At 40.2% G+C, this 25,089-nt stretch overlaps 3 protein-coding genes across 10 annotated transcripts in view; all 3 read right to left on the minus strand.

The window, feature by feature from the left end:
• The window catches only part of LOC131495384 (complement factor H-like), a 97,612-nt gene extending 90,873 nt beyond the window's left edge, over nt 1-6,739 (minus strand). For 2 of the 6 annotated variants that reach the window (XM_058700280.1, XM_058700277.1), the window contains exon 1: nt 5,920-6,530. In XM_058700280.1, coding sequence (XP_058556263.1) covers nt 5,920-5,977 — 58 coding nt within the window. In that variant the 5' untranslated portion in view covers nt 5,978-6,530. Of the gene's footprint in view, nt 1-5,919 lie in introns of all 6 variants that reach the window. The other 4 variants (XM_058700278.1, XM_058700279.1, XM_058700281.1 and 1 more) reach the window with 4 other exon arrangements.
• Nucleotides 6,740-9,843: 3,104 nt separating this feature from the next.
• LOC131495559 (uncharacterized) lies at nt 9,844-19,775 on the minus strand. Its single transcript, XM_058700561.1, has 7 exons — nt 19,760-19,775; nt 19,160-19,369; nt 18,288-18,469; nt 17,836-18,085; nt 15,204-15,287; nt 14,602-14,692; nt 9,844-10,713 (listed from the first exon to the last, which is right to left on the minus strand). The coding sequence occupies exons 1-7, from the start codon at nt 19,773-19,775 to the stop codon at nt 10,614-10,616; spliced, it is 933 nt and encodes a 310-aa protein (XP_058556544.1). The 3' UTR covers nt 9,844-10,613.
• Nucleotides 19,776-23,193: 3,418 nt separating this feature from the next.
• CFHR1 (complement factor H related 1) overlaps nt 23,194-25,089 on the minus strand; it is a 28,465-nt gene continuing 26,569 nt past the window's right edge. For all 3 annotated transcript variants that reach the window (XM_058700286.1, XM_058700285.1, XM_058700283.1), the window contains 2 exons: nt 24,309-24,491; nt 23,194-23,589 (listed from right to left, as the gene is read on the minus strand). In XM_058700286.1, the coding sequence (XP_058556269.1) occupies nt 23,369-23,589; nt 24,309-24,491 (404 nt within the window). In that variant the 3' untranslated portion in view covers nt 23,194-23,368. The remainder of the gene's footprint in view (nt 23,590-24,308; nt 24,492-25,089) is intronic.

Here is a 25,089-nt window from a genome sequence, read left to right on the forward strand (position 1 = left end):
TTTCTTGAAATGTGTAGTATTTGGATTGCTACTACCTAATGCCAATTATTGTTCAAGTCAAAATGGTAGCTTCTTAAAATAAGTTGTTAGTATATATTGACTGGTTGCTATAAAAAAGGAGCTTAGTTGGAGGGAGACATTAAAATAAGGACCTTTAAAAACTGTAGCAGGAATGATTCTGCATCTGAATAATTATCATGTCAATCCTGAGGATAAGGACTAAAAAAGAAAAGAAGAAAAACAACACACACTATACCCAATTTCACCTGTAGTACTTGTGGAATTGTAACTGATGGAAGATTTAGAAAGGTGGGGATGATTTCAATCCTCCGTTTTTACAGATCTACTATCAGTCTTTTGTAAACACAACTGATGTTTCCTCAGTCCTTTTTTTTTTTTTTTTTTTTTTTTTTATGGAGGGGGCAGGAGTAAAAGGAGACAGAGAGAGAGAGAGAGAGATTCAGAGAGAGAGAGAGGGAGATTGAGAGAATCCCAAGCAGGGTCCATTCCCAGGGTGGAGCTCCACACGGGACTCGACGTCAAGACTGAGATCATGACCTGAGCTGAATCAAGAGTCCGATGCTTAACCAATTGAGCCACCCAGGAGCCATGTTCCTCAGTCTTGAATGTCCTCCTCCCTGGCATCATTATTTCCATGACTCCCATCCAACCTTCAAAGCCTACCCAAGATGCCATCGTGACCCTGACAGATTTGGCTCTCTTCATTCCACCTCTTACAAACAAACTCCCCAACCTGATCCCACTCCAGACTCTCATTCCAACTTGGATTTCTTGCCTCCTCTAAATGACTCTGTAGTCTCTCTTTTCCTTGTCTCCATCACAATGCTTTATACAGTAAAATACAATATGTTGACGAAATACAATAATCATTCCTTTTGTTTTCCCCACTAAATGGCCTTTTGGTAAATGCTAGTCCTAATGCCTGGCACTTAGCAGGCACTTAAAAAGTGACCATTTGATAGGCAAATAAATGAATGAAAGAAGGGATGGATAAATATGAAGCTCTTTTGGAACCTTTCCATTATATCCGCAGATTGCAGGCAACCCATGGGAAGAGCAAAGTAGACAGTAACCAATGTAAAAGATAAGACATGAGAACACATGTGCAGTGATCTCAAAGCTCTATTGCATGAACCCAAGAAACTCTATCTGTAACTCCATTGTACCTCTTGTCTACGTGTCTTAATTTTGAATGTATGCCATAATTTTGAAGTCAGGAAGCATTTTAAATTTGTTCAAAAAGGCTTTGGGGAGCCTTTGAAGGAACAATTCTATAAGCACTTTCCTATCTATTACATTTTTGGTCAACATGGTTTGAGAAACTTGGCTCTCTCAGTTAAAACGTCCAAACACAAAGAAGTGCTATGTCAAACCTATTTAACCCGTTTGTTATTTTTGTGATTTTTTCCCCCTAAAATGTAGCACATTTTACCCCAAATATATCATCTCTTGTTTATGCACCATATTCTGAAACTAGTTAAAGTTGTTAAGATATGGGTAAAGTGCACATCAGTTTAGTGAGCACAGGATAGACTGGTTGGGAAAAACTCACATCCTGGGCAGGTAGGAATGGTGTCTGGGGTGAGGGGGAGGCATAATTGGGAAGAAAGGAAAGTGCAAAGGTTGTAGAACAATCAGGGATTGGGCAAAGAAAAGTGGATCGACGTAGCCTTGGCCAGTAGCCCTAGCAATCAAAGGCCAAAAGAGAATTTATGTGTCATTGGGGGACATACTTATTTTTAGCTAAGAACAATTTCAACAAAACTTGATAAGTGAGTTGTAGTTTAACATTATGTGCAGGCAGAAAAGTAGCATATACATTCTCCATTATGTCTACATTAAAAATAAACAAGGCTTGCTGTGGCACACTTCTCCCTCTCGTGACACTCCCGGGGCGTCTGCTCTGACCCTTCTCATGGCGCTCACTGTCACGCTTCACCCATCAGATCTCCCCTCCCCAGGGCCACCTCACCTTCCAAAGTTCCTTAGTCCCCTTCTTCACCCTCATCATCCATTTCTACCTTTCCTCACTGAAATTGTAATAGAGAACTTTTCAGCTTATAATGATTCACAGTAAATTGCAGTAAATACTATTGGATTTTACTAAAGTATTTATTCAGTGTTTGGTATTCCACATAAATTTCAGGTTTGTTGAATCTAGTAAAATCAATACATTTCTTTTTTTCTTTTTTAATTTTTTTCTTAACGTTTATTTATTTTTGAGACAGAGAAAGACAGAGCATGAATGGGGGAAGGTCAGAGAGAGGGAGACACAGAATCTGAAACAGGCTCCGGGCTCTGAGCTGTCAGCACAGGGCCAGACGTGGGGCTCGTACTCACGGACCGCGAGATCATGACCTGAGCTGAAGATGGCCACTTAACCCACTGAGCCACCCAGGCGCCCAGTCTTTTTTTCTTTTTTAAAGAACATTTTCTTTTTTTTTATAGAATTTATTTTTTTTAATGTTCATTTAGTTATTTTGAGAGACAGAGTGCAAACTGCAGAGGAGGAGAGGGGGAGAGGGGGAGGGAGAGGGAGAGAGAGAGGGAGAGAGAGAGGGGGAGGGAGAGGGAGAGAGAGAGGGGGAGGGAGAGGGAGAGAGAGAGGGGGAGGGAGAGGGAGAGAGAGAGGGGGAGGGAGAGGGAGAGGGAGAGGGAGAGAGAGAGAGAGAGAGAGAGAGAGAGAGAATCCCAAGCAGGCTTCCAGTTGTCAGCACAGAGCCTGCTGTGGGGCTCAATGACACAAACTGTGAGATCATGACTGAGCTAAAATCAAGAGTCAGATGCCTAACCTAAGGAGTCACCCAGGTGCCCCTACTACATTTCAAAGAAGAGAGGATACTGAAAGCAAGTGACCACTGCACAACTTTAAATCACACCATATAGGTAAACATCACACAACCATTTCTAAAAACTGGAGTTTTCTTGACAGCAGAAGGCAAATTCCTATTTATCATATTGGCATTGAAACACAGGGTTCGGGATTAAACGCCACTACCTCAAGTTTTCTGGATTACATAAGTATGTATAACATTCATACACATCTTTATAAAATAGTACTTTTAATTAATTTATAAGTAATTCTTACGATTGATAACGTCAATTATTTTTTCCATTTGAGGGTTAACTCTAAAATTGGAAACCATCTTGTACTTGAAACAATATACAAAAAATTGTTTTACTTTGTTTTCTGATAGAAGAGAACCTCTCTAGCTTTGATCTATATTTTAGGTCCTGAAAGATTATTTTTGGCCCTTGAAACCTCCAGGATTAGGTAACACCCACATCTCTCCAAACAAAATTTTAGTAGGTTTAGGAGGTTTTTAATTTATTCACATTTCTCAGCCAGGAATTTCTGGGCTGTGGCTAATTTCAAAGATTATACTCTTTGTAGACCCGAAGACTAAACGGTCTACATGAAAAGCTGGTCATAATATATTCCGGGAAACAGAAACTACTATGTGGTAAGATTGAGGGACTGTAATTCTAAACTTTGTCCTGTGAATATGACCAGTTCTTAGCAGCCTGTGGTGATTCGTCCAACTGCGATGTTTTACAAGGAAAACAACTAATGTTTCTACACGCCTGGCAATGGCAAAGCAGAGAGCCTATTGCATCGAAAAGGTACTAACTGGTCTCCATGAAACTTGGGCCAATAAATTCTTCCTATGGGCTATCATTCCTCTTTAGAGTGAGGAGGATTTTCTGAGGAATGTTCACTCTGAACAGGACAGAGGCAATTTATGAAATACTAAAACATTAAGACCGGTTGAGTAAAGCAGATTGTGCTGGTGTTCCAAACTGTCTTCTCAATTCCTCAATTTACCATTCACTATTCAATTTGGTATTTCTCAATATCTCAATTTACCATTTCATATTTATTTCTACATGGGAAATAAAACCAGAGGCAACTATTGAAGGATATATGGATATTTTTAATGAGTAAGGTTACTTTGTTGAGTGAAATTTCTGTTAGGTATGGTAGACTGATGGAATTGGCATTTCAAACCAGTTTTAGAACTTTTTGGCAAACAAGGAATAAATCACAGTTCTACATCTGCTGAAAATTCATGTGATTTTTTTTCTACTCACTTGTGCATCATGTGCGCTTTTGGGAAAATCATGAGGCTAAAGTATTGCTTTAAATACTTTAAATAGTAATGTTACAGTTTCTCTATTAGGACTTAGCCAGATTTACAGTCAGTCTCACGATAGCGTGCAGAGTGCTAATGCCCAATTCACCAGCAGAAATGGATGCCACATTTAAACACGTTTTGATGAAATAGAAAATACAGGTGAAATGAGTCGGCTGGAATCAATTATGTAAGTAAGGAGTTTACATCAGTATTACTTAATTTGTAATACATGCTTTATAACACCCGATTTTAAAGTTTCAAATTCCGCTTTGTAATCACTGAAACAGTTTAATTAAACTAGGCATCAATTCTTGAGTTTTAAACATGAGCTGGAAAGAAAACAAATCTTCCTTACATGACAAATGATGTCCACATAAAGCCTAGGCAAACAGTATGTAAATATTGAGACACTGAACATACTCCTGCTAAAGAAAAGACAGAAACACTCGTGTACAGAAAAAGATGTTTGTAATGGTTTGTAGCATTAAGAGTGTTCTGGAACTCTTTGCCAATACAATAATATTTTACATTTGAATACACACTGCAATATTTACATATGCAGTAAATACGATTGTATAGCTAGTTTAAAAGGTGGCTGGATATAAGGTTTCTGAACTAAAAATCAAGCAATAGCATATCAGACTGTGAAACTAAAAACGCTCCGTGTCTCAGAAAAAAAAAAAAATTAAGCATATTTGAATAAACCTTAAAAAAATAACTGAGGAATATAATTAAAGAGAGATACCTGCCTTCATTTTCTAAATTGAAAGACCATCAATGACAGAGCTTTAGTGTTATTTGTTGGTATATTTCAATGCTTAGAGGCTGACAGGAAGCAAGCATTCAAAAAAACTTGTTGACTTAGTGAAATGTTTTGGAAATTTATGAATGATAGGTAACTCATTTGTTTTAAAAATGTCATTCAAAAAAAGTAAATCAAATAGTATCACACAGTTTCCTATCATGAACTAGAAACCAAATTCCATACAAAGAAACTTTTTAATCTATTGAGAAGTAGTGTTCGAATTAAATGTAATTATATGTCTAGAAATCGCCTTACTAATGCCAGAAAATAAAAACTTCTACATTCATATTCACTATTCTCTTAAGAATAGTCTTTAGACTGGTCTTCTAGAATATACCTCAAATACAACCACAGGCAAACACCCATGAGAATATTTGGATGTTATAAACATTGCATATTCATTTTTTTCAAATTTATATGATATATTCATGCCAAAGGTACAAGTAATGCTTGCTTGTCTATCAGACTTTTAAGGCCGTGACAGTAACAGTTGTAAATGCTAAAGGGATTCTTCTTTAGAAAGAGTTAACATCTATATCTGAGATAAATCTAGTCATTAGATGATTTGAAGGTTTCTATTGTCTAATTTCTGTTCTGGTTCTATATATGTTCATATGCTTCTTAATACTTTCACAGAAAGCATTTGGGTAAAAATTCTAAGCAAAAAGAGTAAATTATGTTTTATGATAATTACAAGGGAAATGCTTATATTACAGCATTCAAAATATTAAAACTTGTTTTGAATTTTTACATTAAATAAAATTATGACGAATAATCACATCATCTAAATAAGCTGCTTCTATTTTTTGAAACTTAACAATGTCAAAAGCCACTCACACACTAAGCTACAGAACAGTAATTAAATCACAATCTACACCAAATTCCTATTACCACTGTGAAAAGCAGAACAGAAAATGTTTTATAACACAGAAAAGGCTTTCTTTTTTTCACTCTTACCTTCTGCAACACAAACAGTCCACCACATAAGCCAAACAACCTGTGCTGAAAATCTCATTTTGAGGATCCTTTAGGGGCACATTTAATAGCCGACACTGCTCACACTATGTCAGCTGCTCTTCTGCTAAAAGCTGTGATTAGAGCAGCAAAGCACTTGCTCCAAAAGGAAGTTGAAACACAGTTTGGGAATGAAAGGGATTACTAGATGCTCCGCCCATCAGAAACTTTTGTAAAGTAAAAGAAAAAAAAATCAATCACAAGCCCCAGCAATGCCAGGGTTGGAATCAGACTCCCACTGCACTCCCACTGAATGTTAACGCTGTGACCCACTTTTGTTTTTATAAACCCAGGCTGTTCTAAGTTGGAACATGTTCAGATTCTTGGAATGTGCAAGGCAGTAACAGGTGATAAACTTCGGATTTCATTAACTCTCTAATTATTCAAACCCATTCAGATCTATTGTGTGTAAACTTCAAAAGATAAAACAATAAAAGCACCTTTAAAAATCATTTACAGGGGTGTCTGGGTGGCACATTCGGTTAAGCATCCAACTTCAGTTCAGGTCATGATCTCCCAGCTCGTGGGTTCGAGCCTAAGTCAGGCTTTGTGCTGACAGCTCAGAGCCTGGAGCCTGCTGCAGGTTCAGTCTCCCTCTTTCTCTGCCCTCCCCCCATAAATATAAATAAACATTAAAAAAATTTTAAAAGAAATCATTTACAGAGCTTGACGTTAGGCAACGCTTTCACAAACAAGACCCAGACAACATGAGTGAACTTTGCCAAGAGCGCAGTGCTGGTTGATATTTGGGACCTGCTTTTCCCGCAAACCATGCGCTTATTCTTTTTTTTTTTTTTTTTTTTTTAGTTTATTTATCTTTATTTTTTTTCAATATATGAAATTTATTGTAAAATTGGTTTCCATACAACACCCAGTGCTCATCCCAAAAGGTGCCTCCTCAATACCCATCACCCACCCTTCCCTCCCTCCCACCCCCCATCAACCCTCAGTTTGTTCTCAGTTTTTAACAGTCTCCTATGCTTTGGCTCTCTCCCACTCTAACCTCTTTTTTTTTTTTTTTCCTTCCCGTCCTCCATGGGTTTCTGTTAAGTTTCTCAGGATCCACATAAGAGTGAAAACATATGGTATCTGTCTTTCTCTGTATGGCTTATTTCACTTAGCATCACACTCTCCAGTTCCATCCACGTTGCTACAAAGGGCCATATTTCGTTCTTTCTCATTGCCATGTAGTACTCCATTGTGTATATAAACCACAATTTCTTTATCCATTCATCAGTTGATGGACATTTAGGCTCTTTCCATAATTTGGCTATTGTTGAGAGTGCTGCTATAAACATTGGGGTACAAGTGCCCCTATGCATCAGTACTCCTGTATCCCTTGGGTAAATTCCTAGCAGTGCTATTGCTGGGTCATAGGGTAGGTCTATTTTTAATTTTTTGAGGAACCTCCACACTGCTTTCCAGAGCGGCTGCACCAATTTGCATTCCCACCAACAGTGCAAGAGGGTTCCCGTTTCTCCACATCCTCGCCAGCATCTATAGTCTCCTGATTTGTTCATTTTGGCCACTCCGACTGGCGTGAGGTGATATCTGAGTGTGGTTTAGATTTGTATTTCCCTGATGAGGAGTGACGTTGAGCATCTTTTCATGTGCCTGTTGGCCATCCGGATGTCTTCTTTAGAGAAGTGTCTATTCATGTTTTCTGCCCATTTCTTCACTGGGCTATTTGTTTTTCGGGTGTGGAGTTTGGTGAGCTCTTTATAGATTTTGGATACTAGCCCTTTGTCCGATATGTCATTTGCAAATATCTTTTCCCATTCCACTGGTTGCCTTTTAGTTTTGTTGGTTGAAACAACTTTGCTGTTGAGAAGCTTTTTATCTTCATAAGGTCCCAGTAATTCATTTTTGCTTTTAATTCCCTTGCCTTTGGGGATGTGTCGAGTAAGAGATTGCTATGGCTGAGGTCAGAGAGGTCTTTTCCTGCTTTCTCCTCTAGGGTTTTGATGGTTTCCTGTCTCACATTCAGGTCCTTTATCCATTTTGAGTTTATTTTTGTGAATGGTGTGAGAAAGTGGTCTAGTTTCAACCTTCTGCATGTTGCTGTCCAGTTCTCCCAGCACCATTTGTTGAAGAGACTGTCTTTTTTCCATTGGATGTTCTTTCCTGCTTTGTCAAAGATGAGTTGGCCATATGTTTGTGGGTCTAACTCTGGGGTTTCTATTCTATTCCACTGGTCTATGTGTCTGTTTTTGCCATGCACTTACTCTTTTAAGGACGTGTCACATACGTGTGTGAAACAACAGGATCACTCTCATTGGACACAAATGAGTTTAACAATTCAAAACTCAAGAAACTGGAATGCTGGATTGCTAAAACTCTATGTTGAAATACGATAAGCATGAAGAGAAGGGAAGCAAAGGGTCTGCTGAATCTCGAGAAGGTGAAGACGCCTCTGCAGCAGCACCGAGCTCAGGAAACCGCGCAGCACTAGGTCTCAGGGAAGCCCCGGTTGTCCCTTCAGTCAGTCCCTCTCGCCCTCCTCTCACCACACACAGGGTGACCCCTCTCCGGATCTCTGGGAACATGGAGTCCATTTGCCTGTCTGGTACTCTGCAGCAGCTGAGAGATCAGATCCTGAGTCTTTAGTATTCAGAGCCTTTCGTGAAAAACCGTGTGTCATTCAACCACGCTGTTGGGTTTAATTGCGGATCATTAATTCTTAGGGCGTGTAATGTTCAATTCTTTGAACATATCTCATTTTATTTGTGTGCCTGCCACTGGGCATCTGGGTGGATTCTCGTTTGCAGCTAACAGAAGTAGTGCCGCTATGAGCCTATTATGAGGTTTTGGTAAAGACAGGTCGTCATTCCTGATGAGTACATACTGAGGAGTGAAATGGTAGGACACGACGCGTGAATACGTTTACGTGTACCAGGTAACATCAGAGAGTTTTCCAAAAGGATTCTGCTAACTGGTGTGCCATCAGCAGTGTATACATTGCTCCAAATCCTCAACACACTTGATGTCTCCAATCTGTGCGATTTTAGCCATTCTGGTGAACACAGAGCAGTACTTCTTTGTGGCTTTAATATGCCTTTTCCCGATGACAAATGAAGTGGAGAACTCGCATGTAGCAACTGGTCATTTAGATATCCTCTTGGGTGAATTGTCTATTCAAGTCTTTTCTGCTGAGTAATCTGTCTTTTACTTACCTCATTGTGGGAATTCTTTCTATACTCTTTGTACATTCTTGGACATATGTACTATAAATATTTTCTCCATCGATGGGCTATTTGCTCAGTGTTACATGTTTTTTACTGAGCAGAATTTCTTCATTTTAAATTGAACAGTTACATGTTTGGTTTTCATAGTTATGCTTGGGTGTAATTTTTTCAAACGTATTCTTCAAGCCTGCTTTGGAAGTTGGTAGCCAGCTTTGGAAGCTGGACACGTTTTCAGAGGGTTCAAACCACAAATTTAGGCTGAATTCACTGACACGTGTAAGCAGAAAAGAATTCTGGGTCACTAGTCGCCTTGCATGTCTATGGCTGTAGCCACAGCAGAGACAGTCCTTGTTAATGTCACGGGATACAATCATTGCAATGGACAAAAAGAAAATGTTTGGAGCTTACAACCAAAAATAATTTTCTTGGGGCACCTGTGGCTCAGTTGGTTAAGTATCCGAGTCTTGGTTTTGGCTCAGGTCATGATGTCACACAGTTCCTGAGTTCAATCCCCATCAGGCTCCACACTATGAATGTGAAGACTGCTTGGGATTCTCTCTCTCCCTCTCTCTCTCTCCCCCTCTCTGCCCTTCTGCCCCTCCCGCCCCCCCCCCCCCTCCGCCGGCACGTGCCTGTGCATGTACACTCACTCTCTCCCTCAAAATAAATAAATAAACTTAAAGAGGTTTTCTTAATTTTAATATTGAATTAAATTTAAAATTGTTTCCCGTTTGGATTAGTACCTTTCGTGTCGTATTTAAGACATCCTTGCCTAGTCCTAGGATGCAATAATGTTTTCCCCTAAAAGCATTGTTTTCTCTTTCACATTTACAACTCATTTGATTTTGTGTATGGTATCTGGTACTAAGAGCGACAGACATATTTTTAAAATACAGCTATCCAACTGTTCGGGCAATATTTACTGAAAATATCACCTCCTTCCTACTACACTGCTTCACTCTGACTTTTGTCTTAAATCAGGCAACTGGTAATGTGTGAGTCTGTTTCTTAATGTCCTCAGTAAGCTCAGTGAGTTCACCAAGCTCATCACACCACAAAAGCTAGAAGTCCTGCTTTAATTTTTTAAAAGATTGTCTTCTAAAGTGTCGATTTCTGGTAACTTGGGGTTCTTCTAGTTATCTTTTAAACTGATTTCTTGCTTAACTTTGTTTGGTCTGAGATGTACTCTCAATAATTCCAATCTTTTAAAATTTCATAAGATTAATACTGAAAACATATAAGGAACTCAACACCCAACAACAAGATATAAACTTAACACCCAAACAACAAATAATCCAGTTAAGAAACGGGCAGAAGACATGAATACGCCTTTTTCCGGAGAACACATCCAGATGGCTAACAGACACATAAAAAGATGCTCGACATCTCTCAACATCAGGGAAGTACAACTCAAAACTACAATGACGTATCACCGCACACCTGTCGGATTGGCTAACATAAACAACACAGAAAACAACAGGTATTGGTGAAGATGTGGAGAGAGGGAAATCCTCTGGCAATGTTGGTGAGAATGCAAACTGGTGCAGCCACTCTGGGAAACAGTAGGGAGGTCTCTCAAAAAGTTAAAAATAGAATTACCCTACAATCTAGCAACTGTACTACTAGGTATCTACCCAAAGGATATAAAAATACTAATTCAAACGGATACATGCACCCCAATGTTTATAGTAGCAACAACAGCCAAATTATGGAAATAGCCCAAATGTCTAGTGACTGATAAATGAATAAAGAGAGGGTGGCATACATATAACATAGACACATACATTCACATACGGTATACATATACATATACATAATGGAATACATATACATGTATGACGTACATATATATTTATAATACACACACACACACACACACACACACACACACAATGGAATATTTCCCAGCCATAAATAAAGAATGAAATCTTGCCATTTGCAATGACATGGATAGTGCTAGAGAGTATAATTGCTAAGTGACATAAATCAGTCACAGAAAGAAAAATATCATATGATTTCCCTCATATGTGGAATTTAAGAAACAAAACATAGTGGGAAAAAGAAAAAGAAAAAAACAGACACTTAACTATAGAGAAAAACCTGTTGGTTACCAGAGGGCGGGGCAGGGGGGGGGCGGGGTGGATGGAGATCTCCTCCATCCCCCCCACCAGCCCAAAGATTAGGAACACGACAGGGATGTCCACTCTCACCACTATTGTTTAACACAGTTGTGGAAGTCCTAGCTTCAGCAATCAGACAACAAAATGAAATAAAAGGCATCAAAACTGGCAAAGAAGAGGGAAACTTTCACTTTTTACAGAGGACATGATACTCTATATGGAAAACCCGAAAGACTCCACCAAAAGGCTGCTAAAACTGATACATAAAGGCAGCAAAGTCACAGGGTACAAAATCAATACACAGAAATCAGTTGCATTTCTATACACCAATAATGAATCAACAGAAAGAGAAATCAAGAAATTCATCCCATTTACAATTGCACCAAGAACCATAAAATACCTAGGAATAAACCTAATCAAAGATGTAAAAGACCTGTATGTTGAAAACTATAGTAAACTTATGAAGGAAATTGAACGAGACACAAAGAAATGGAAAAACATTCCATCCTCACGGATTAGAGGAATAAATATTGTTAAAATGTCAACACTACCCAAAGCAATCTACACATTCAATGCCATCCCAATCAAAATTGCACCGGCATTCTTCTCAGAGCAAATTTGTATGGAACCACAAAAGACCCTGAACAGCCCAAGTAATATTGAAAAAGAAAACCAAAGTGGGAGTCATTACAACCCCAAACTTTAGCCTCTACTGCAAAGCTGTAATCATCAAGACCAGGTATCGGCACAAAAACAGATACATAGACAAATGTAATACAGAACCCAGAATAAGACCCACAAGTGTATGGCCAACTAATCTTTGGCAAAGCAGGAGAGAATATTCAATGGAAAAAAGTCTCTTTAGCAAATGGTGCTGCAAGAACTGGATAGCAACACGTAGAAGAATGAAACTGGACCACTTGGTTACATCATACACAAAAATAAACTCAAAATGGGTGAAAGACCTAAATGTGAGACAGGAAACCATCAAAACCTTAGAGGAGAAAGCAGCCAACAACCTCTTTGATCTCAGTCGCAGCAATTTCTTGCTCAACACATCTCCAAAGGCAATGGAATTAAAAGCAAAAATGAACTACGGGGACCTCATCAAGATAAACACCTTCTGCACTGCAAAGGAAACGATCCACAAAATGAAAAGGCAACCAATGGAATGGGAGAAGATATCTGCAAATGACATATTGAATAAAGGATTAGTATCCAAAATCTATAAAGAACTTACCAAACTCAACACCTAAAAAACAAATAATCCAGTGAAGAAATGGGCAGCAAACATGAATAGACACTTTTCCCAAAGAAGACATCCAGATAGCCAACAGACACATGAAAAGATGCTCACCACCACTCATCATCAGGGAAATACAAATCAAAATACAAACTCACACCCATCAGCGTGGCTAAAATTAACAACTCAGGAAACAACAGATGCTGGCGAGGATATGGAGAAATGGGAACCCTCTTGCACTGCTGGTGGGAATGCCAAGCGGTGCAGCCACTCTGGAAAATAATGTGGAGGTTCCTCAAAACATTAAAAATAGAACAACCCTACAACCCAGCAATAGCGCTACTAGGAATTTATCCAAAGGATACAGGAGTGCTGATTCATAGGGTTATGTGGACCCCAATGTTTACAACAGAGCTTTCAACATACCCAAATCATGGAAAGAGCTTAAATGTACACCAGCTGATGAATGGATAAGAAGAATATATATATATATATAATATATATAATATATATAATATATTTTATATATATATATATATATATATATATTCACTATTCATATATTCACTATATATATACATATATTCACTAGTGTGGAACTTGAGAAACTTAACAGAAGACCATTGGGGAAGGAAGGGGAAAAATAGTTACAAAGAGTGAGGGAGGCAAACCATTAGAGACTCTTAAATACAGAGATCAAATGGAGGGTTGATGGGAGGGGGCTGGGGAAAGGGGAAAATGGGTGATGGGCATTGAGGAGGGCAACTGTTGGCATGAGCACTGGGTATTGTATGTAAGCAATCAACGATGGGAATCTACCCCCAAAACCAAGAGCACACGGTACACACTGTATGTTAGCCAATTTGACAACAAATTACATTAAGAAAAAAAAAAGATATTGTTTGTGATGAAGACACACTGGAGGTGACCACAAGGTCCACTCGGAGAGGACCTCTTCCATCACCACACAGCAGGGAAGAAGGCTCAGCGTCCCTGAGCTTGCTGACCTGGAAAATGTCCCCACGATCTTAAGTGAAAAAACAATATAGATAAAGCATAATTCCATTTGGTTGTATTTTTAACCATACACAACAAAACTGTACGTTTTCATAAGCACACATATACGTGTATTCAAGAAGGCTGACGAGGATGTATGCATCAAATGCTACGGTTACTTCTAGGAGAAAAGGTTTGTGAGGTGAGGGGGCTTTGGATTTCTCGGAACTGTTCCTATGAATACTTCCTAATTTATGTTTAAAGGCTGAACAACTCTGTAAAAATACACTACAAATCACCGAAATGTACCTTTGGAGTTAGTGGATTTTGTAGTATGTAAAATATATCTCAAGAAAACTATCAAAATAACTTAGGAGCATCTGAGTGGCTCAGTCACTTAAGCGTCTGACTCTTGGTTACAGCTCAGGTCATGATCCCGGGGCACATGGATTGAGTCCCATGCTGGGGGATTCTCTCTCTCGCTCTCTCTCTGCCTCTGCCCACTGACATCCTCTCCTTTTCAAAAATAAATAATGAAAAACAGAATTAAAAGAGAGGATGATGATGTAGATGATGAAGAAAAAGGTGTTAAGGCAATGAAAGACCAAGAAAGACCAAGAAAATGTCACAGACCAGACTCTAAGACAACATTTACATGCAAAGTGGTATGGAAAGACATTTCATGGAAAAACTGGGGGAATATGAAGAAAGTCTACAATTGTATTCATAGGACTGTGCCAATGTTAATTCCTTGCTTTTGATACCTGTACTCTGGTTATAAAAAACGTTATTGTTACAGGAAGCTGGATAAGAACTCTACACTATCTTTGCAACTCTTCCGTAAATGTAAAATTACTAGAAAAAAAAAAAAAAATCAGCAGCAGCAAATACACTTGGCCCAGATATAAAGACACCTCCACAGGCTCACTGCCAAGCCCCCAGTGGCCCACTCCAGAAAAACCTGTTTGTTTTTTTCTCGTGTAATCCTTTATCCATATGCATTGGAAGCTGTCATTTCTCAAATCTTTCCCCAGTTTTACCCAAGCTTTTCCCCCAAAGGCACAGCGGACTGACACAGTACCTGTTCCCCAGCAAGGCAATGGCACAGAGGTCACCCTTCTGTACCTGAGGCAGACCAGCAGGGGGCACCACGAGTCCTGGCAGCATCAAATCTGCAGCAAACAAAACAAAAGCATCACAACCTGTATTCTGCCTCTAAACAATTCCAAGTTCTACTTCATCATTTATTCATTCACTCAACCTACAAACCTTTATCAGGTATCAGCAAGGTTATTCATAATGAAAATTAAAAGATGGCAACCCGAGTATCACACCATTTTCCTAGGGGGGCTAGTGGTCCAACTGAAGCACCAAGGCCAGTTCCATGACCTATCTTATTCTGGTTTCCTAAATTTAGCTTACTGACTTAAAGGACAGCATATGGCAGTTCACAAACTGTTTTCTCATTGAAGTACAAAGTACAAAGCTGATTGAAGCCTTTCAACAGCGTCGTAGAGGCCCAGGGACCTCACGGAAGCAGTCAAGAGAGAGATGAAATGCAAACGGGGGAAAAATTCCATTTTTCAACCATATGAACCCAGGAAGTGGGTACATTTATTGGAGCAGTCGGTCCTTCCTAAGCGGGTTTCAGTCGATAGCCAGAATATAGGGAAATCTTCTTACCTGCTCCCCCCATCAGTTTTTCAAGCACCGGAGGCCACGTCGTGAAAGCTGGGAGAAGGTCAGGATAGGACCACAAGGCATACACTGCCCAAAAAGAGACACAGATTTATTGCCAAAAAGTCAATCCCCTGGGGCACTGGCAAAGCCAAACGCGAAGGCCACTTTAATTCAGGGACAGTAAAGGAACTCAGCTCAAAGCTAGAGAAGAGGCTGTGAGGCCCAAAGAGGGTTCATTCTGGTTTGTTTTGTTTTTAATTTAAACTTATTTATTTAAATTCATGTTAGTTAACATACACCGTAGCGCTGGTTTCAAGGGGTTTCATTCTAAGGCAGATTCTTAAAAACCTGGATGTCACCTGAGACTGGGAGGCCCCATCATTCCACCTGATTGTAGCTGCAGAAATGCGCACAGCAGGTAAAAGCGGGGACAAAGACCCAAGGAGGATTCCATTTGTGACCTCAGAAACAAGTAGACTAAGAACAGGGCACCAGCCTGTAAACAATTTGGAAATTTCTGCATGTTTATTATTTGTATTCCCTCTGTTTTCATAGTGATTAGTGGTAAAAACCCTTAGATCAAAAAGCGCCCGTGTCCGTACAGCAGCAAAGTGGGGTGGGGGCAGCAGCGGCCCAAGGAGACCGCCCTACTCTGCTGTAGCCCAGCTTAGGGCAAGAAAAGCCCCAGTGACAAAGCAGGTGTCAGCAGCTAGAGACAAAAGGACCCTAGATGTCTGAGATCTGTCACAAGGAGAGAAACCAAAGGATCCTGAGAGCCAGACAGAGCCGAAGGAAGAATCCCTGGGGGGTATCTCGATGGGAGTACATCACTAAGACAGCTGGGTACGTGGTTTCATTAACCCAGCTTCTTTCCTATCACAGGATCTTTTCAGTCTCTAAAGAAAATCCTGCTAGTCATCCTTTTAAGACGTATTTCTCACATGTTCTGAAATGCCACCCTTTTCGAGACCCCTGCTCCATCCCTAGTTAACCCACTAGGAACTACTATTCCTTCATCTCAGAATATCTCGTGGCAACCACGCTCTTTCTGTATTGGCCCTTTCATTCTCCCTCCTATGGCAGTAAGTTTCGACCTTGAAAGACCCAATTGTAGGGACACTGGGCCCGAAACGATTCTTAGGGATGGTACTGGGAGATTTGGCACTTACTGTTTTGAGTAAGACAGGTGAATGAAAGAAATAAGGAGAGGGGCGCCTGGGTGGCGCAGTCGGTTAAGCGTCCGACTTCAGCCAGGTCACGATCTCGCAGTCCGTGAGTTCGAGCCCCGCGTCAGGCTCTGGGCTGATGGCTCGGAGCCTGGAGCCTGTTTCCGATTCTGTGTCTCCCTCTCTCTCTGCCCCTCCCCCGTTCATGCTCTGTCTCTCTCTGTCCCAAAAATAAATAAAAAACGTTGAAAAAAAAAATTAAAAAAAAAAAAAAAAAAAAAAAGAAATAAGGAGAAACGGATGCCAGGCAAGGATTACAGTAATGGCCATGTCCATCCTGTTGCCATACAGATTTTTCTCCACTTCGAACAGGATGGGGTTACCACCGCTCACGTACACAGTCACTGCATCCCCTCTGTGAGCATAGTTTCACAATGTTGAGCTCCTCCTTTCCAGGTACCAACACAGAGACCTGATCTGTTCCTAGAGTGGGGAAAGCAGCCATCACATCAGCCCGAAGCTTTCTCCTGCAGAAAGCAAACCAATGAGTGGTATGAATCGTGCCTGGAATGCAAAGGATTCGGGAGGACTTACTATCAAATCAAAGGGCCAAGGAAAAACTGCTTTATGATGCCCTACTCTCGTACACTCTTCCAAAACATCCTATTCTCTTTCACATCCCATGTCTCCTCTATTGTCACATATTCTTGGGGGCAAGACTTTCCATTTTACGAAGAAAGAGGGAAACTGCAGTAACCAAGTTAGCCTGACTGGAAATTCAGCCCTGCCTTCCTGCCTCTATGCCTAGCCCTCGCACCCACTCCCTTCTCTATATGCTTGGCAAACCTGTCCCAGATGGTTAAAAAGCGATACCAGGGCACCAAGAGTGACAACTAGAGAACACGGGGTCCAAAATTCGCAACGTGCTATCTGCGTTTGCGACACTGTCTGAACAGATACAGGTCTCCTCAAAACATGTCCCGTAATTCTCCCTCACCTCTCCCTCCATCTGTCTGTCTGTCTCTCCTGCCAGAAGTAATCACTAGACACTGTTCCTCCCATCGTTGTAGTTCCCGGTTCCCCATCTGATTTCTCCTCAGGGACTTAAGCTCGTAGGAGAGTGGCACCCTGTCTGTCTGTCTTCCTTCCTTCTTGCCTTTCTTTCTTTTTTGGCGCCCTCCGCAATACCTTCTATAGATCGCAGTCAGTAAGCGCTGATTGAATTACGTTTTCCTTTAAACGAACGACAATATCCAAAAGATAGCCTGGGAGATAAATCAGGCCTCCTCTCCCTCTTCACCCTCAAAACATGTCTATTCCAGCCTGGTCCCCTGGGGTCCCTTCCCCCGCTGGACCCCTCGGCCTCCACCCCGGGTCGGCTGAGCTAGTCCAAAAGGGCTGTGGGCCAGCCGGGATGGAGAAATGGCTGGGTGTCCTGGTGGGCGGAACAGGGCCCTTCTCTCCCTCACCTGTCCGACCCCTTGATGGCCGTGTTGGACTTGACCCGAAAGGCCTTGGCAAACATGTCTGCTGGAGTGGCCTGGGGAAGAGAAGGAGAGCACAGACGCCAGGGGCCGTCAGGAACGCGACAACGCGGCACCGTCCCGACCCGCAGCCCTGGGGGCAGCCATGCTGGGGCCCGGCCAGGAAAGAGGCCGGGCTGGAAACCCTGGCCGCGCAGCTTCGCGGCTTTCGCCGCTGCCGAGACCGCGGCCGCCCCTACTGACAGGACCCGGAACTGAAGCAGGGAGGGCGGGGCCCGGGGAAGGCGGGGCGGATTCCCGCTCCGGCCCTGCGCCTGCGCGACTGGTTGGCTCCTGCACGCCGGCAGGGGTCCCGCGGTGGCTAAGGTGCCTCTGTCTATTGCCGCTCAGTAGGCGTTAGGGCGTCTTGACTTCCCTTCAGTTTAATTCAGCCCCACAGAAGTACGTGACCGTTGTGTTTTATTCGTTTTGTAGCCCTCTCGAATGGTTTTCTTAAGGGCTTTGTTTGTCTTTGCATTTAATTGCACGCTAGGAAGTCTCCGAATTTTCTCTTTTGTTTTAAATTTACATGGGGTGATAGCAATACGGGGAACCCGCCCTCGTCCAAGGTTTGCGCCTCCTGTTATGAGTAAAAACACTACAAACAATCTTCCAATCTGTTTTAAAATATTTTTGACCACCTGTAGGTAACTTTTGCAAAGCGTTATTGCATTTTGGGTCAGGTGTTATATGGGGAGGGGAGGGTTTTCCAAAACTAATTAAATTATTCACGTTGTTTAATAGAAAAAAAAAAATCTGTGAGCCAGATTAGGGTCAGGTTATGGCTTGGCTTCTCCCTAGCAATGTGATCCTGAGCCAACGACTTATTCTTTCTAAAACCCTTGAATTCTCTGAAAGATGTGCATGGAGTACCTATGTCATAGGGTTTCCATGAGAAACGATTGAGGTAATGAGTGTGATGTGCTACACAGTGTTTTGCGAATTTCCAGTCATATCTTTCAAAACTCTGACAGGTGTGAAGTTTTGGGTTTCCCTGAAAGGGACTGCTGTGTGCCCTGGAGGCATGGATTTAAAGACCTGGGGTCTTGGCTCCTACTAGGTTAATTTTTGCGCATGGGAACGGTTAAGGGCAGAGTGTCCATCCACCAGGAAATAAATACTAATTGCTCGTTCGCTGACACAGTTACACAAAGGAGGATTTCACACTGGGCGTCCAAAGATTAGGTCTCCCAGTGTCTGCCCGCCACCAGGATTCTTACAAGGGCCCCTAACGTGGCCTGGGGCCAGGCGCAACTTGGGCTCCTCCTACCCTTCTGACCTAGGAGGCCTTTATTCTCAAGCACCCCAGCGACAAGGCCAACGTCAGACGAGCCCGGAGGAGGGCAGTGCCAGACAGCCTTTTCCCTTCTGGCTCCCAACGCAGCCACATGTGGGGACGCTTGATCCAGACCGTGCTGTTGACCAGTGTCTACCGCAGCACAGCTACTGAGGCAGCCTCTGTGCAGGGAGCTGAGGAAGGCTAGTCAAGAGAAGATTAGAATAATAAATACGAAAACAGCAAGGTACAGATAAATGTGTAAAATCACCTCCCTTCTATATATTGAAAAAAGGAGATTAATAAACACTGGGAGGATGACAGAAACTAATAAAAATATAACTTTATTAAATGAGGAACAGATAAATGATGGAAAAAGCTTACTCTTCAGAGAGCCTTGTCATGTGACTTTGACTTTTGAAACATGTAGCTGTTTTTCATATCTAAAAAGTTTAGCTTAATAGAGGAAGAAGCATGATTTAAAATTAAAATATGAATGCAAATAAATGTAAAACTGTATTAAGTTTGGAAGTGAACCAGAAGGTTCAGAAACCTTCAGGATTATTTGAAGTCATTTTGGAAGAGAGTACTTACATTCAGAGTTGAACATCCCGGGACAAAATCAATGCCAAGACATTGTAACCTTCATTCAGTAGGTTACCTGGTAGTAGTAATGTTTGCATTAAACTTTTTATATTATTTTTGCAAATATTGAAATATAAGAATATGTGAGTAAAGAGAAGAGACAGAAAATGTACTAGAAAGTTTTTAACCCTGTGTTATTAAACTTGAATTGTAAGATCCAATAGGAGCAAATGAATTTTAAATTTCACTCTATTTCAGTCTTCTGACAAGCAAAAAGACATTTAAAGACGTTTCCACAGTGTTGAACATTTCTATTTCAGCATAATTCTCTTCACAGCATGGTACAATTCTTGGGTTCTAAACACTATTTCCCAGTAAAAGGAATCAGACCCCTTTGGAAAGGCGTATGCTTACAGGCGTTGGGCAGGGAAATACCCAGCGAGCCTGGAACATCATGTTGTCTTAAGAAATGCTCAAAGAATGATGGGGTATAACAAAGCAATCAGCAGCTAGTTTCAAGAGGCTCTCAACTAGCCAAATTTGGGATACTTTGAGTTTCAAAGACAATGCCTAGAATTAATTATGACAAATTGAATAAATAACAATTCAGGAATCCATGCTGATTATCTATCTATCTATCTATCTATCTATCTATCTATCTATCTATCTATCTATTTATTTATTATTGTGAGAGAGAGAGGAGAGCTCGGTGGGGAGAGTGGGGCAAATGGAAAGAGAGAAAGAATCTTAAGCAGGCTCCCCACTGAGCGCACAGCCCAGAGCTCGAGCCCTGGGCTCGATCCCATGACCTGAGCCAAAATCCTGTTGGATGCTCCACTGACTGAGCCACCCAGGTGCCCCGGTGATACATTAAAAAATATACATATATATATATGGGGCGCCTGGGTGGCTCAGTCGGTTGAGCATCTGTCTTCAGCTCAGGTCATGATCTTCCCGCTCTGAGTTCACGTCCTGCGTTGGGCTGTGGGCTGACAGCTCAGAGCCTGGAGCCTGCTTCAGATTCTGTGTCTCCCCCTCTCTCTGCCCCAACCCACTCGTATTCTGTTTCTGTCTCTCTCAAAAATAAACAAACATTAAAAAAAATTTTTAAAAATGTGTATATATGTAAAGCTATCAGAAGGTCACTATTATCAAGTTCTTATTCTAAAATATTCCTATTTAGTACCAAGGGCACAATAGTTGGATTCTAAACACTATTTCCCGGTAAAAAGAATCACGGGTGTCTGGGTGGCTCAGTTGGTTAAGTGTCTGACCTCCACTCAGGTCACAATCCCGTGGTTCACGGGTTCAAGCCCTGCGTCTGGCTCCGTGCTGACAGCTCAGAACCTGGAGCCTGTTTTAGATTCTGTGTCTCCCTCTCTCTCTGCCCCTCCCCCACTCATGCCCTATCTCTCTCTCTCTCTCTCTCTCAAAAATAAATAAACATTAAAAAAAAGATTCAGACCTTTTTGGAAACATGTATGCTCTCAGGTATTGGGCAGGGAAGTATACAGCAAGCTTGGAACATCATGTTGTACTAAAGAGAAAAGAAATGCTCAAAGAATAATGGGGTACAACAAGGCAATAAGGAGCTCATTTCAAGAGGCTCTCACTAGCCAAATTTGGGATAATTTGAGCTTCAGAAATAATGACTATATTTAATTGTGACAGTTGAATAAATAAAAATTCATGAATTCATGCTGATACATTTATTATTTTTTTATTTTTTAATTAATTAATAATTATTATTTTATTTTTTTGAGAGTGCAAACTCAATGGGTGGAAGAGGGGCAAAGGGAGAGAGAGCAAGAATCTTAAACAGGCTCCACACTCAGCACAGAGGCTGAGCTGGAGCCCAGGGCTCAATCCCATGACCCTGGGATCATGAACTGAGCCAAAATCTAGTCAGATGCTCAACCAACTGAGCTACCCAGGCTCCCCACTGATACAACTTTTAAAAAAAGAAAAAGAAAAAGAAAGAATATCTCTAAAGCCATCAGAAGGTGGCCTTATCAAGTCCTTACTCCAAAAATTGGAAATTAAAGAGCAAATATAAAGATTTACCAAATCTTTTTAGGTAAAAGTATTAAGGAGTTGGCAAATCAGCACTCATCTTTACATGGGAATGGCAATAAATGCAGAAAAATATTAGAATTAATCTTAAAATTTACTATTTCGCAGCCAAAAATGAAAATAATTGGTTATAGGCCATATTGGTTACAAGGCAAGTGTCGTAGATACATTCCACAGGCTCTGGGTGAAAGGTTCTGGAGAAATAGTATATACACCAATATTGACATCAAAGATAACTTGTGGATTGTAACAATATTCCTTTAAATGTGAGAAAACTGACTGTCATTTGTGATTCAGATTTAGATAAATCGGCTCCAGCAGAGACAGCCTGGTTTCTCATTCTGAGAATACCACTTGATTTGATGCAAATGAAGGAAGAAGATATCACCTTAAGATACTTTTACCTTGGATGAGCACTTGGTGTTGTATGGAAACCAATTTGACAATAAATTTCATATATTAAAAAAAATACTTTTACCTTGATTATATCTTTATTTTCATCCTAAAAATTTCATGTTTTTGTAGAAGTTAAAAATGTTTTCGGTCAACTGATTTTAACTGTTTATGTTGTTTGAAATGTATGAATTTAAAAATTGCATTTCAGACTCTTGTGGTTGAATGTGTTCAAAACTCTCTATACCAACAAAATCGTGGAGATGTCATTAGATTTGAACATCTTTACCAAAGAGGTCTTCATAGTTCTCAACATGTATTGCCTTACTTTATCTTTATTTTAAAACAACATATTCTTGTGGTTCAAAGGTGATGTATAGTAAAGACAGATACAATGGAGAATGCAGGTTAGTTTTAAGAAGTTAAACAGCTACTCTTAACCCTAGTTTCTCTAAATTCTGCTGTCAATTTTTTATTGTGCTTCCTGACAATCTTTGTTTTATAAATATTTATTCAGTGTTCAAAGCACACTGTGTGTGTGTTTACACTTGACATCAGATTTTTTGTTACTTTTCATGTCATGTTATCATAGTTATGTACCCAGTTCGATTCTAATCTCCCTTTATTCTTTCTTTAATTTTCATTGTGCTAGAGAGTTATCTTGTAGGAGATCATGTATTCCATTCTTTTTTTGGTATATCTTTCTTTTGATAGATAAGCAAAAGTAAGTAATAACTACTTACATCGTGTTAACATAGGTATGACGTAGTTAGGTTTTGAAGTGTTTTTGAAGTGAAACTATTTTGAAGATGGAAAAGCCTTTTCTCCCATTTCCTCCAAAACGGACGGTCTCAGGAAGCCTCAGAAGTTACCGAGGAAGATTTGAGAAAGGTAGGAGAAAGATGCATAGAAGTCGTCACTGAAGTGATTGAATCTCATTTCTTGTCATAGATATTTTTTTAATAGGACACAAAGCATTTTGGTTTGCCAAGTTTTAATGAAGTGCTCTTAAGAAGTGATTTATTCACTTCTCAGATTATAATTACATCATCCATGAAATATTTAACACAGATTCTGATATGAATATAAAGGAGTTTAACAATACCTGACAAAATAAGCATGAAAATTTGAATAAATGTACATGTTTTAATTTTAGGACTGCATCTTAACCATGTTTTGTACACAAACAGGATAGGTCAGTTTCCCGTCCCAACAGGTTGCTTGGAATGTTTGTTGTGATGTCTGTCTACGATATCCAGAATTACATTGAAATTGAACAGTTTCCCTTGTTTGGAAATATCTCTTTTTCTTAGAAGACCATCCTAATTGTATGTTATGTTTTCTCATGGTTTCTTCTGATACTATACAAACATCTGAAGATTTAAAAAAAATGAACATAAGCATTAAGTAGTAAACAAATATTTTCCACAGAATTTCAGACTTTCAAAGTAGAATTGTCTGCACTGGTCCAGGGCTTTGTTCTCAAAACCTTTTCCAACCAGTTCATTGAAAATCCATCACATAGATGTAAATCATTTTAAATGATTAACGATGTAAAAATGAGGTACTGTGTTTAAGGTGTGCTAATTAAATGTTATAATGAAAGATGCATCATGTCAATAACAATAGGAAGAGCTTTCATTAAAGAATATTTTGGTGCTGTGGTTGCTTGAATAAGACCTTTTTTCTAATTTTATTTCTTTTTTTAAATTTTTTTTTTTTCAACTTTTTTTTGTTTTTTTTTTTTTATTTATTTTTGGGACAGAGAGAGACAGAGCATGAACGGGGGAAGGGCAGAGAGAGAGGGAGACACAGAATCGGAAACAGGCTCCAGGCTCCGAGCCATCAGCCCAGAGCCTGACGCGGGGCTCGAACTCATGGAGCGCGAGATCGTGACCTGGCTGAAGTCGGACGCTTAACCGACTGCGCCACCCAGGCGCCCCTAATTTTATTTCTTCACATATTAATATTTGGTAGTCAAACATTTGATAGAATGATTGTGGTTAATCCATGAATAATCTGTTAATAAAGCAAAACACCTTTCTCATTATAGTGATTTTCCCAGGATCCAGGTGAATATTAAGATATTTACCCAAGCACTTTGGCGGTTCTGACCACTGTCCATATCTGCATGTGATGACCTTGTTTCCCTCAAGCACATACAAGGACTGGCACTGGTACTCAACAGATGACCCTGGAGCATATTCTGATGTTAGGAATGTGGTCATGTCTCCATTGTCAATAGCCGGAGGGGGCCCACATTTTTCTTTAGGGTCTAAAAAAGAATATTATTTGATTTATTGAACATCCAAAGAAAAACAGGGTAAAGTAAAGCAAATAAAAATATAGCACAGTATACAACATCAAGACTGGTGATTTCTGCTGACAGAAATGATTCATTGGAGAAATTCTAATCACTTAAACTGAGAAGAACACTTTTAAGCACTTCCTTTTATCCCACATGAAAGCACACACAAAGCATTAACAAATTGTCTGCTTTGTAGTATTCTGGTATTAAAAAACATTTTCCCTAGTGAATAAATGCCAGACAGATGGAGAGCTAATATACACAAAGAAATTTTCTCATTAGTTACAACATATTGTAGTGTCTATTGGATCTCAAGTCACTGTGTATTGACTTTCATTGTTATTACAAAAGAAACATCAGCTTTAATTAAGTCAAAGAATTACAAATTTGTATAATGTGAAAGGGAATTGTTGGCCTCCTATTCTGGACAAGGTGAGGTAGAAACATTTCTGCTAATCCCTTTGCTAAGTAAAACTAAAAACCCTGAACGTATCATAAAAAACAATAAAAGGGATTATGGAAGATGCAGAGTAGATATCGATCTCATCAGAGACCTTGGGATTCA

This window comes from Neofelis nebulosa, chromosome 15 (assembly GCF_028018385.1).
Source record: "Neofelis nebulosa isolate mNeoNeb1 chromosome 15, mNeoNeb1.pri, whole genome shotgun sequence".
Lineage (NCBI taxonomy): Eukaryota > Metazoa > Chordata > Mammalia > Carnivora > Felidae > Neofelis > Neofelis nebulosa.

What these genes read in the sequence shown, in the direction of transcription:
- LOC131495559 (XM_058700561.1), bottom strand. An exon ending in AGGCCTCCTAGGTCAGAAGG is followed by an intron (nt 18,470 to 19,159) that starts GTAGGAGGAGCC and finishes TACTCATAACAG; the next exon opens with GAGGCGCAAACCTTGGACGA. An exon ending in CACAACGGTCACGTACTTCT is followed by an intron (nt 18,086 to 18,287) that starts GTGGGGCTGAAT and finishes TCCTGTCAGTAG; the next exon opens with GGGCGGCCGCGGTCTCGGCA.